General features: G+C 49.6%; 1 protein-coding gene across 1 annotated transcript in view; it reads right to left on the bottom strand.

The window, feature by feature from the left end:
• Positions 1 to 2,101: 2,101 nt before the first annotated feature.
• Positions 2,102 to 11,165, bottom strand: part of KLHL3 (kelch like family member 3) — a 50,509-nt gene continuing 41,445 nt past the window's right edge. The window contains exons 12-15 of the mRNA XM_064521094.1: positions 10,797 to 10,925; positions 7,419 to 7,559; positions 7,045 to 7,188; positions 2,102 to 6,737 (exon numbers count right to left, since the gene is read on the bottom strand). Of these exons, the coding sequence (XP_064377164.1) occupies positions 6,709 to 6,737; positions 7,045 to 7,188; positions 7,419 to 7,559; positions 10,797 to 10,925 (443 nt within the window). The 3' untranslated portion in view covers positions 2,102 to 6,708. The remainder of the gene's footprint in view (positions 6,738 to 7,044; positions 7,189 to 7,418; positions 7,560 to 10,796; positions 10,926 to 11,165) is intronic.

Below are 11,165 nucleotides of genomic sequence, written 5' to 3'. Positions count from 1 at the left end.
CACAGCGTAACATTATATAATGCAGCATCATTCGTCACCGAGCAACCAGAGGATGATGCTCTAGGAGCCCCCGCGTGCGCCGCTGGCAGCGGCTCTGCACTGGTCCCGTACGCTGGCTTTTTACAGAAGCATCCAACAGATTTTTTTTTTAATTGCAATTATTCCTTGTCACCGCACAGTACTCATCAGCACAGCTGAAGTACAAGCCACCAGCCCAGGGAGATGTGGCTTTGCCTCCCGAATCTGCCCCATTCCCATCCCACCACTACAGTTCGGGGCACAGCTACACAAACGATCCCTCTTTGGCCATATTTATGATTCATTTGGGTCTACAATTAGCTATATCTTTTATCAGACACTTGCAATTTCCCTGGCTGAGCTTGTTTTCCACCCTACCTTTGGTTCAGCTCAGTGATGACTCACGCGCCAGCTCACACGGCGTCACTCAGCTGCAGAAGAGCCGCATCTCAGCGCGGGTTACGTGGAAAGGAGCTGCCCAGCAATGCAGAGGGCAGCGGGTTTTCTCAGCTCGGCACCCCGCACGCTGGGGCCACGCGGGTACACGAGAGACCGTGGGAGAAAACATAGCGGGGGACATGGGAAGTGTCTTGCAACAGAGAAAAGTGTCTGGAAAATATCTATAATGTTCCCTGGACCAGCCATCCGCCAGCTGGGTGCAAGAGGCAGGGTGAGGGCCGGGTGCCCCGATCCGCGGCATGGGGATGCCCAGGACCAGAGCCGCCCCGCTGCAGCACGCCGCTGGGTGCATTTCCCTACACTCAGTGCTTTTTCTCACCACAAAAGCACAAAAAAGCCTTCCGAGGTGGATGAGACAAGGTGAGAGCCACCGCTGTGTGGGACTTGTCCTGCCAAGGGTGACATCTAGGGCATGGCATGTCCCAAAAGATCAGAAGGTAGGGTGCAGAAAGAAATAACAATTTTAAAAATTCTTGCAGCAAAATTGAGGCAGTGAGGTTTCTTCCCATATTGCAAAGGATTTTCTTCAGCTACAGCTTCAGAGATTATCAGATATATTGGTTTAAACGTGAATAAAATGGGCCAACCATGTGGGAAAGAAATAAATTTGAAATGAAATAAGGAATATTTGCAAAGTCACCCAGCTCCATGGAGCAACCCAGAGCATACTGTTGCCACCGTTCATCAGGCCAGGAGACTCCAGGAGCCCACGTGGTAAATCGGGCGCCATACGTCGCCACGAGCAGACGAGGCATGCGGGGCGTTTCTGGAAGATGAGAGAGATCAGTGCAACGCATCATAAGCATGGGGTGAAATGAGTCTGACCACCTACCAAATGCGTTCATCTTTCCCATGATGGAAGAAACGCATCTCTTTATGCTGTTATTAAGAAATATTGTGCCCACAGGCATAAAATCTCCTTTTTCACGTTGGCCCCGTCTTCTGCCGCTGATGTCCTGACCCGAGGTTGTCCCACACCCAGCACTGGCGGGTACAAGCGGAGCAGGGACGCTCTGCGCCCAGCAGCACCGTGGCTGCCTCCGAGCCGGACGGGCAGAGCCGAGCCGGGGGCCGGGGAGGAAAAGGGCCCACGGGCCCTTCAAATCTGAGAAACCGCAGCCGACCATGAAGCAAGAAGCCGAGAAGAAGCCACAGAAAATCCACGCTCTGCCTTTTCCCTCTTGGCAGGCCAAAATGCTTCCCACCCGCCTTTTATAGACGTGGGGCCTATGGTCAGGGAGTAAAAGAGTAAGAAAAACCAACGGCAGCATCCTGGTGCCTGGGAGTAGTTGGGAATGAGTTAGGTGAAACTCCCAGATGATCCAGAGGGTGACAAATAAATAATAAATAATTAAGAACCACAGCACTCCGTGATGCTCCGTTGTAGAGAAAAACTCCTTCCTGCCCTCAAATTTGGCTTAATATATATCATATCAACACCCAGCTGCCTTCGACGCCTCCAGGACAGGCTCGGCTCGGGGCAAGCAGAGGTGTCCCACTCCGAAGGAGACGCGGTCAGACTGTGGTTTGCACTTGCTGTGATCAAAGAAGACGAAAAATGCCATGTGGAGGGTTCAGAACGTCGCCACCAAAACCTGAAGAAATCAAAACAGACCCAGGAGAGTTTCATTAGTCCAATTTTTATTCAAATTAAAGTCCTGGGAACTACAATGTGATTTTTCTGTTATAATATTAACTATACCAGTGGAGACTGTTCCTTGAGTTGTTTGTCGCAATGGACAATACAGCTGTCAAGAGAATTACTTTGCAACGTCCTTGGTCCTTCATGCTCATGCAAAAAAATAGAATAAAATAATCAAAAAATGGGCTTAAACGGCCAACCAAATCATTATGTTATGCTGTCAGCTATCATATCAAACAAAATCTGTTTTATGAAAACAAAGAATTTCACATTCAGGTAAATTGTTTCACAATCTTCCATTATTCTTAAAGGGTTTCTTTATACATAAAATATACAAATTAGAATTCTCAGTATTTATTTATTGTCACCATAGAGGAAAATAATTTATTAATCCCATGAATAAAGAAAAGGACAGAAGGGAAAAAAAGTGAATTCATTCATTTCCAGACTATAATGTCTAACATACTCTCAAACACTAGCTTAGAGCAACCGAGTATTTTTATGTGAATATGATTTATGGGCATGGTGTTAAGCCAAGGGGGCAGCTGTCCTGTCACTACATTTTATTAGCAGTGAATCCCAGAGGTTACAAACAAGATGCATTTATCTGTTGAACCATCACGTTAGTTTGATGAATAGGCATCACACATCGCTGGATATTAAGGATTTGGGTCTCCAAACACTGCAGACGAGAACAGCATCAAGCTTTCATGGTGTTGTCATGCAAATGCTGCCAAGTGTATTTATGGTAATTACAGTGCTCAACACATCTAGACAGAAAAAGTATGTGGATAAACTCAATGAACAGAAAATTGGTTTTAATCACTCCCAATTTATCTATTAGGCGCAAATGGGAAAGATGGACTTGATTCAAACTTGCTCTAACAACACGTTGCTCGATGCGAATACACCCCGCTGTGCCTTTGCTCCCCTGTGGTGCAAACCCGGCGGTGCGCAAGCACAACTGGGCTCTGCCAAACCTTAATATTCAAAAAAGACCACCATTATGAACCAGCCCAAAAGTTTTTAAAGCTTTTACAAAACCTCCTGCAATGCTTTGATTATTTTTGGCGACTTGGGGCTTTTGCACAGGTGTGTTTATCATGCACGCCGCCCCTTGCATCTTCGAGCAGTGCTGCGCTCACACGGGAGAGCCGAGAAACAAAACTGGCTAGAGAAAGCTTGTCCGCCAAGCTAAACGCAAAGCAAATGAACAGCAGAAGAAAATTAAATCAGAGTTTTTCAATTATTTTAAAATAACTACTAATCCAAGAGTGTACTGGTGACTGAGGTAATGGATTTTAATCTATTTCATAACGTTAAGCCCACTGCTGTCCCTTCTATAATAATGTTAGGATCAACACAAGAGCTATCCCAGACCTTAGTTACAATATTTAATTTCTTGTGCAGAAAACATAGAAATTCACACCTACGTCACAGCCAGCCAGAACTGCACTGGAGTGTAAGAATTAGATCCAGAATTTAACGTGTCATTGACAACGATAAAAAGCAATCCAAAAAAATTCTTTAAAATTGTCTTATAAAAATATTTACAGTAAAATTTGTTAGCGCTAACGCTATGTTTTCAGTCCTAGAAAAAGGCAATCTTGAAAGGATCTGGCTCAGGTGCTCAGAATCAATAACAGAAACATGAAACAACACGTCAAAGAAAGGCAAATCCGAAAAGCCGTTCGGGGGGGGGGGGATACAGTTGGTTTGTCATGTGTTACAGTTGTTCATATTGCATAGCTGGAAAACGAGGTCACTTGACTTGCATAACACTGCAACGTTAGAGGAGGAAAGAAAGAAAGGTGGAGGAGAAGCGGCTGCAGCCAGGAGCACGGTCCGCAAGCCCCGGCAGACGATGAGAGCCCTATGATGGGGACCCACAGGTCTAGGCCGGCGGTGTGCATAAATGCCATTTTACGATAGCAGAAAATCGCCAAAAAACTGTTTTCCTTGAAAGCGAGGAAGGTTTACAAAGAGATGTGTATTGCTGTTAGAAAAGCAGATATAGTGGGGGGAAAAAAAATCAACCAACCTTCAGGCATATCCACCTGTCAGGACATCTGACAAATACTGCAAACTTCCAGCTTGCATCTCGATAGCACTGACTACTAGTTTGTCTCTCTGACCCGCAGAAACTATTAGTCTCTCGCCAATATTTGCCTTTGCTCCAGTGATGACCCCTGCCAAGGCAGAGCAGCTTAGTTGGCAACTGTTCCCAACCTTTATTTAGCTTTAGGCTGCCTATGTCTAAACCCAACCTGATGAGGGCCACGTGCCAAATGCTTGTTGACCTTGGCCAGTTGTCATCTCAGTCTGATGAGATACTAACTCTGTCCCAAACCTCAGCCTATCCCATTTTTACCTGTATCCCCAAGGACTTCGGGAGAAGGGAAACGCCTGCCAAGCAGCTTCTGGGACACTGAATTTGTGTGTCCGTCTGAACCAAGGCATCATCTACCTTTTTGTCACCGTAAAGATGCACCTCTGGACTCGGATCAGCAGCCAGATTTAGTCAGTGGACACCTTCCTACCACCTTCATTAGCTTTTACAATAAAAAAGTCCATCATAAGAGAGCAGCAAATATTACTCCTATTTTGGTACGTTTCAGTGGAGACCATAAAACCCAAAGCGAGACGCTTAGAGGGTGTTACAAAAATGACTTTTTTTTTTTTTAATTTTCAAGACCTCTCACCTGTCACACAACGGAAGGGTAGATATCAAGAACAAAACTGCCATTTCTTCAGACAGTTTGCTTTTGCTTCTGAAAGCAAAAGCATGCCAAGAGGAGCAGGCAGTGTGTAACGCTCCCCGCGACGGTCAGCCCCGTCCTGGGCAACGCTAAGCAGCAGAGCGATGCGCTGTTCCCCCCGCACTGAACAGGCACCCGGGTTAAAAGGACCGTGCCAGCTCAAACACGAAAAATCAACTTATTTACAGAAGTAATCTGCATCCCCTATAAAAGCAGCACAAGGTGATTCAGCCTTAGGTCCCTCCGAAAACAATTTTTAAGTATTTTTCTTTTCTACCGTAGAAGGTCATAAATAGTTCTTTTAATAGGAGCTCTATGGAGATAGAAACCAGCAGAACAACAGCGGTAAGTGCTACAGCTTGACAGCGACATACACAGACACAGCCCTGCAGGCCAGCTGCCCACTACAGAAAGGCTCAGTTGATCTACAGGGGGAGAAAAAAGAAAAAAAAAACCAGTGAAACAAACTCTCTTTAAGAAGACAATAAAATGCATAAAGTCAAGTGAGCTGAGAAAACAAAAAAAAAAGAGGAGAGGAAACATCTTTCTTCATCAGTTCCCTTTAGCTGGAGAGTCTACCCCTGCATACAGAAACACACCATGGCTCAGATGAGTACAGGAGTCACCAAAAAGGTTATTTGTAAGTCAAACATCCTCTTAAATAGAAAGCTTTAAGGATCCGGGATGTAAGCAAGACAACTGCATCACAGCTGGATCTAATTGGTCTTTTTCATTGTGTTTTGAGTAATCTGATCAATTCTTCATCCTGATGGAAGAACACATTCAGTACAGGAAAAATTTAAATAATTACAGCGACACTGATTAGTAAGATCTCCATACTCTGGAAGCATTAAGACACTGTAGGTATTTTATCTCGGTTATTAATCCCTGCTCGGGTGACCGAGGGGTCTCGCTGTACCGTGTCTACATTAATGGCACCATCAGGTATTTCTTTTGATATCTAAACGCTCTATTACGAAATGGCACTGAAATGCTGGACGGAGCGAGAACTGGGGCTTTCAGCACAGCACGGAAAACGTATGGGTCAGGAATACTTTCTATTCGAGCCGTAGCTGTTTGATGGGAGCAGTAATCCCCCCCGGAGCAGCAGACTCCTCCGGGGTTGCGGCGTTCGGCGTGGTTGAGGTGCCGAGACGTCAGCCCCAGGAAAGGCACTGCCCAGCAGGTCCCATCACGAACAGGCAACAGCACCCACGACAAAGATCAAAACCACACGGTACTCATCTCCCACCGCACGACAAGCGTGCCAGGGGTACGTACAGCAGTCCAGTGGCAAATACAAACGCATGACCGAGACAGTGTCACACAGCCCGAGCACCCCGCTCCAGCCCGTTTCTGCCGACTGCTTCTGCCGTTGGTACTTCCAAGTTTCCACTGTCAGTAGTAAAGTCCACCCTCCAGGCACACGGAGTAAATTCAACCAATAACGCGTACAGAGCATCAGTAGTGAAGAAATCCCAAAGTGTTCGTTTTTACTCCCGTGTCCGAACATAGCAGTTTTGTTTCACAGAAGAAATTCAGTGCCCGCAGTTCAAGCACAGTGTTCATCCCAACTAGCCGTTGAGAGAAACGGTTGATTGCACCACGGAAAACAAGCAACACCTCGTGCCTAGCACGGACCGCGTCCCCGGAGGGATCTGCACTTCGCCGCGCGATCCACCGCAGAGCAGATGATGTTTGTAACGTATCACTTGTCATGCTAAGAGTTTAACAGCAAGGAGATGGGTCAAGGCAGAGGTCGGCCGCCTTCCCAGCACCACCGAGCTGGATCCACTTGGCTTCTGCTCCTTGCACCGCCTTGATTGTGTGTCACAACGGTTTGTGAATCACAGCCACACCTGTGGGGAGAACAAACAGACACAAACTTACGGTCGGAGCAGCTCCTGGGTTGTGCTGCAGCTAAAAACATACCGCAAAGCCAAAGACTAGCAACAGGCTAGCAGAGACAGAGCTGTCTTTGCTATTTCTGTGAAGGGTTCCTCTACTGAAAGCCACATTGAACACATGAAAACGTAAAATCAAAGCGCCAGAAGGCACAGCCCACAAGTTTACGGGTGATCCCAGACACGGTCGTGGCTGCGGGGCATTAGTCAGGGAGCCAGACAACCTTGTGCTCCGCCGCCAGCACCTGCACCCGCTATTTACCTGCATAACTTCTCCCAGTGCTCATGCTGGTTGGTAACAACGTCCACTTGTCCGTGATGGGGTTGTAGTACTCCACAGAGGCCAAGTTACAGGAGCCGTCGTCTCCTCCGACCACGTAGAGGAGTCCGTTGACTGCACACACACCTCCAAAGAAGAGTGCAGACGGTTAGACTCAGGCTAACCTATTCCCCGTCCCCTGTCCCCCGTGACACATTTGCCTGCCACATTCAGACTCAATGCAGAGAAGTCGATATCACATCTTTTTATCACTTTCTTACAGTACTAATTACTTGCATACTAGTAACATTAAAAAAAGAAAAAGAAACACATAGACAAGAGCAACCAAACAGCACAGCACCGCACATGGTGGTTACCTGCATTTCTTCTACACATATTCATGTCCGCGACTTGCTTCCAGGTGTTTGTTCCCGGATCGTAGACTTCCACGCTCTTCCTCACTAAGGGACCGTCGTGCCCGCCGGTAGCGTAGAGCAGCCCGCTGAGCACGCCGACGCCTGCGAAACAGCGCGCAGCGTCAGCCGACCGCGTGGGGCAGGGGGCTTCACATCCCATTTCCAAAAGCTGGGCCAGATGCCTCAAGATCACCCCTTTCACGTGGTGAACGCAGCAGGTTTTGCAGCAAGGACTGGACGACATCCTGCCTTTCAGGGTTGTGCCCTCTCCCAGAGAAACAGTATTCCCGCTACGTTCTCCTGCCTTTATTTAACCTCTTTTGGCCAACTTGCTGTCTCTTCCCATCACTCTCCCAACTGCCCCAACCTGGCTGACGCCCTCCTGCCACGGGGCTCTCTCCTTTTAGCCCAACCCCCTAGGACCAGGAGCTAGTTTCTGGTTTTCCTGCTGCCTCTGTGCCACGTGTTTTCAGCCCTCGGGCACTTCTCTTTTCTCAAACATGTTCTGGCCCCAGCTCCTGAGGGCACCTCGGTCCCTCTGCCCCCAGGGCTCCCAGGGCAGTGGCTTCCCGCAGACGAGCCACCTTCCCAGCTGCCCCCAGCCCTGCCTCTGCCTCTGCCGAGCCCCGCGACCCGCAGGGCCCACAGCTGCACTTAGAGTCGCTGCTTTAGGGGGTTTTGCCTAATATTAAGTAAATTGAATTAATGCGTTCAACAACCCATGCAAATTAACACTTCCAGCAACGTATCTTCATTAGTAGGTTCAAAAGCCTCTATTAAAATTACCAAGCTGGGATGCTGGTAAAGCAGATGTAGATCCGAACGGCACCACGTTCACCGCGGGCACTCGCCAGCAGGACAGCCCCGAGGCCCCACTCACGCTGACAATCCAGGACAAGGCAGAGCGCCAGAAAGGTGTGTGCAGGGAGGAGAGGGGCCTCGCCAAATTAAAACAGACGGGTTTTTATATCGACCCCTGCACAAACATGCCGCCGTGCCAGGCTTGCGGGACAGCAACGCCAGGCAGGGGCAGGAACACCGTCCGGGTGCTATAACCGGACCACGCGACTGATGAATTAAAATGAGGGCAGGGACACGGCTGCTCTGGAGGAGGCAGGAACGCTGTGCCAGCCCTACCGCCACCACCCCTCTCTTCTCCAGGTTTGGTTAACTTGCTGTGTGCGGGCTTTGCCTTTGGCCAGGCACCTCCAGCTGTACCAAGAGAGCATGCGAGAGCCGGAGGGATGCCGTAAGCCTAGCGTAACATCGCACGTGGGTCCTCATTGACACACACAGGCAATTAATCTCTATTTGCCATAAATAACCATCTTACCAGGCCAAATTCTTCCTTTGGCTGAGGTGCTCCAACACGCACCATATGGGAAGAGCAGAATATGTCCCGCTCTAAGTCCTGGCATAGCGACTGTAGGAGATGCATCCCAGTTGACTGGGGAAGGGGAATTAACTCAACTGGTGAGGAAAAGCCTGTTATGTCTGAGCCCACCAGCCTGGGCTTTTCAGCATCTTACCATTTGATCGTATTCAGCTATTAACAAAAATCTAGTAATTCTTTTTTCCGTAATTCAGTCAGTAAGCCAGTTGGGTAAGTAGGAGAGTGCAAGGGTCAGAAGCAGTCTAAAGCCTCTCCCATCTAAAACCACCTCCCTGTGCAGAGACCGGACGCGTGGCAGCCGGGACGGCCGGCCGGGAGGGCAGGGGGGCTCTGCCCTGCCCACCCACCCGGCAGCAGCACGGCTCCACTCCACACCACGCGGCCCCACCGCCCGCGAGCGGGGCGCCCGGGGACTTGGGGACGCCCGGGGACTTGGGGACACCCGCGCCGGCCTCCGCTAGATGTCAGCATCGGGATGCCGATGCCGGGCGCTCGCTCCGAGCCCGGCTGTCACGGCGCTGGATGATGCACCGCGCTGCAGGGCCGCTTCCGAGGGCTCGTCCCGAGCTGTCTCATGCCTGCTGTCTGCCGGGGAGAACGTGCCAGGTGTTTCGGTGGCAGCCAGAGCCTGACGTGCTCGGCCGTCCGTTTGGGAAGAGAAAATTGCAGTGCTCCTTGGCAGGCAGTTCAGAGCAGTCATAACGCGGCCCTTGCCGTGTGCAAGCGCATTTGCGAAGCAGTGCTCAGAGCAGCGTTTCAAACAAAGAAAATTCACTCAAATCAGTGTCACTAGTGGCTTTACGGACTTTTTTGCTGCACTTTGACGTGTTACCGACAACAAGACACTCATTCTGGTTTCCTACAGCGTTGCATTGGGATGGCTTTAAGCATCAAGCAGATGTTAAAAACTTCTTTAACTCAAAACCAACAGTGTGTGACCATATTTGCCTCACCTGAAGTTAAGAAAAAGTTAAAAAAAAGAGGAAGGAAAGACACCGTGTGCAAAGCAGCCTCACAACAGCCCAGCTCAGAGGGAAATTCCCGCGGCAGCTCAACCCGCGGGGTTACCCCAGCGAGCACGGGAAGGGCAGCCTCCAGGCTCGCGCCACTGCGGTGAACACCGCTCTGCAGTTTTACAACAGCCAGTCTGACGTCGGGAGGATCCCTGGCACACGTCAAGCAGCAGGACCAACATTTGCACGCTCCCTTTCGTCTAAAGATAAGACGATTTTTAATAGAACGGCTAAGAGCTTTAACACCTTTTAGGGAGAAGCAGCCACGGAGCAGGCACGTGCCTGCCTAGCCTAACGTCACGCACCAAGTCGGCAGCAGTCAAGAACAAAATTTAATTTTGTTTTTTTTAAACACGCCCTTTTCTCTAATCCTCCAGCTGACCAACTCTTGCCAGCAAAGGTACACTAAAAATTGGCTCAGCAGGGGCAACTGGAGAGGAGTTTTGTTACCCTGACTTGATCTGCAAGTTGTCCAATGTGTCCAACCAGTGTTTCGCGCTACAGAAACCCCACCGCCGGCTTGCGGAGAACCTCCGTAACAAAAATCCCCCCGACAAAAAGACCCCAAACGACAGGAGACAGACGGAGGCACAGCTTGCCTTTCCAGTCCCCGGCTGAGCCTGCAGCTGGCAATTTGGACAACTTTTTGCTTATAAGTGAGATACATCTGCTAGAGAAGCTACCTAGAAACACTGAACATTATTTCATTAACCCAGAAATTAATTTCAATTTGGCAGGTTTTAACGAAGCCAGGATTGCTGCTGAGAGCTTCCAAGCAATTACGAATTTTTCTCCTTACGGGACGAGGGGGAAAAAAACAACAGGTTTCACTTGCCAGCCCAGCAATGCCAGAACACTTTTTTCCTTGCTTTCTCCAAAAAGAGGAGCGGCCAGAGACCACGGGCCTTGGGGCACCCGTCGCGGAGGCAATACCTGCGCCGCTGCGCCGCGTGCTCATGTCGGCGACGTACGTCCATTCGTTTGTGGCCGGGTTGTACTGCTCCACGGTACTGAGGCACTGACGGGACGCTCCGTCGTAGCCCCCCACGGCGTAGAGCTTACCTGGAAGAGAGGCGCGTTGGCGCTGGCATTACCTTCACAACGGATTTGGGTTACCATCACGCCTGCAGGCCCCACGTGAGGACAGATCCCGGCTGCGGGAGGCCCGGGGAGACCTGCCGAAACCTGCTGGGGTGTCTGGGGAAACTCCCACCGGGAGCATCTCAAACAGATTCTCAGGCAAGCGGGCTTGTTCTTTTTAAGCAGTTAAGCTGTCAGCTAAGACATGGAAACATCATAACA

Source organism: Dromaius novaehollandiae, chromosome 15, assembly GCF_036370855.1.
Source record: "Dromaius novaehollandiae isolate bDroNov1 chromosome 15, bDroNov1.hap1, whole genome shotgun sequence".
NCBI lineage: Eukaryota > Metazoa > Chordata > Aves > Casuariiformes > Dromaiidae > Dromaius > Dromaius novaehollandiae.
Note: the sequence above shows the minus strand (reverse complement) of the source record. Positions and strands in the feature narration are given on the sequence as shown.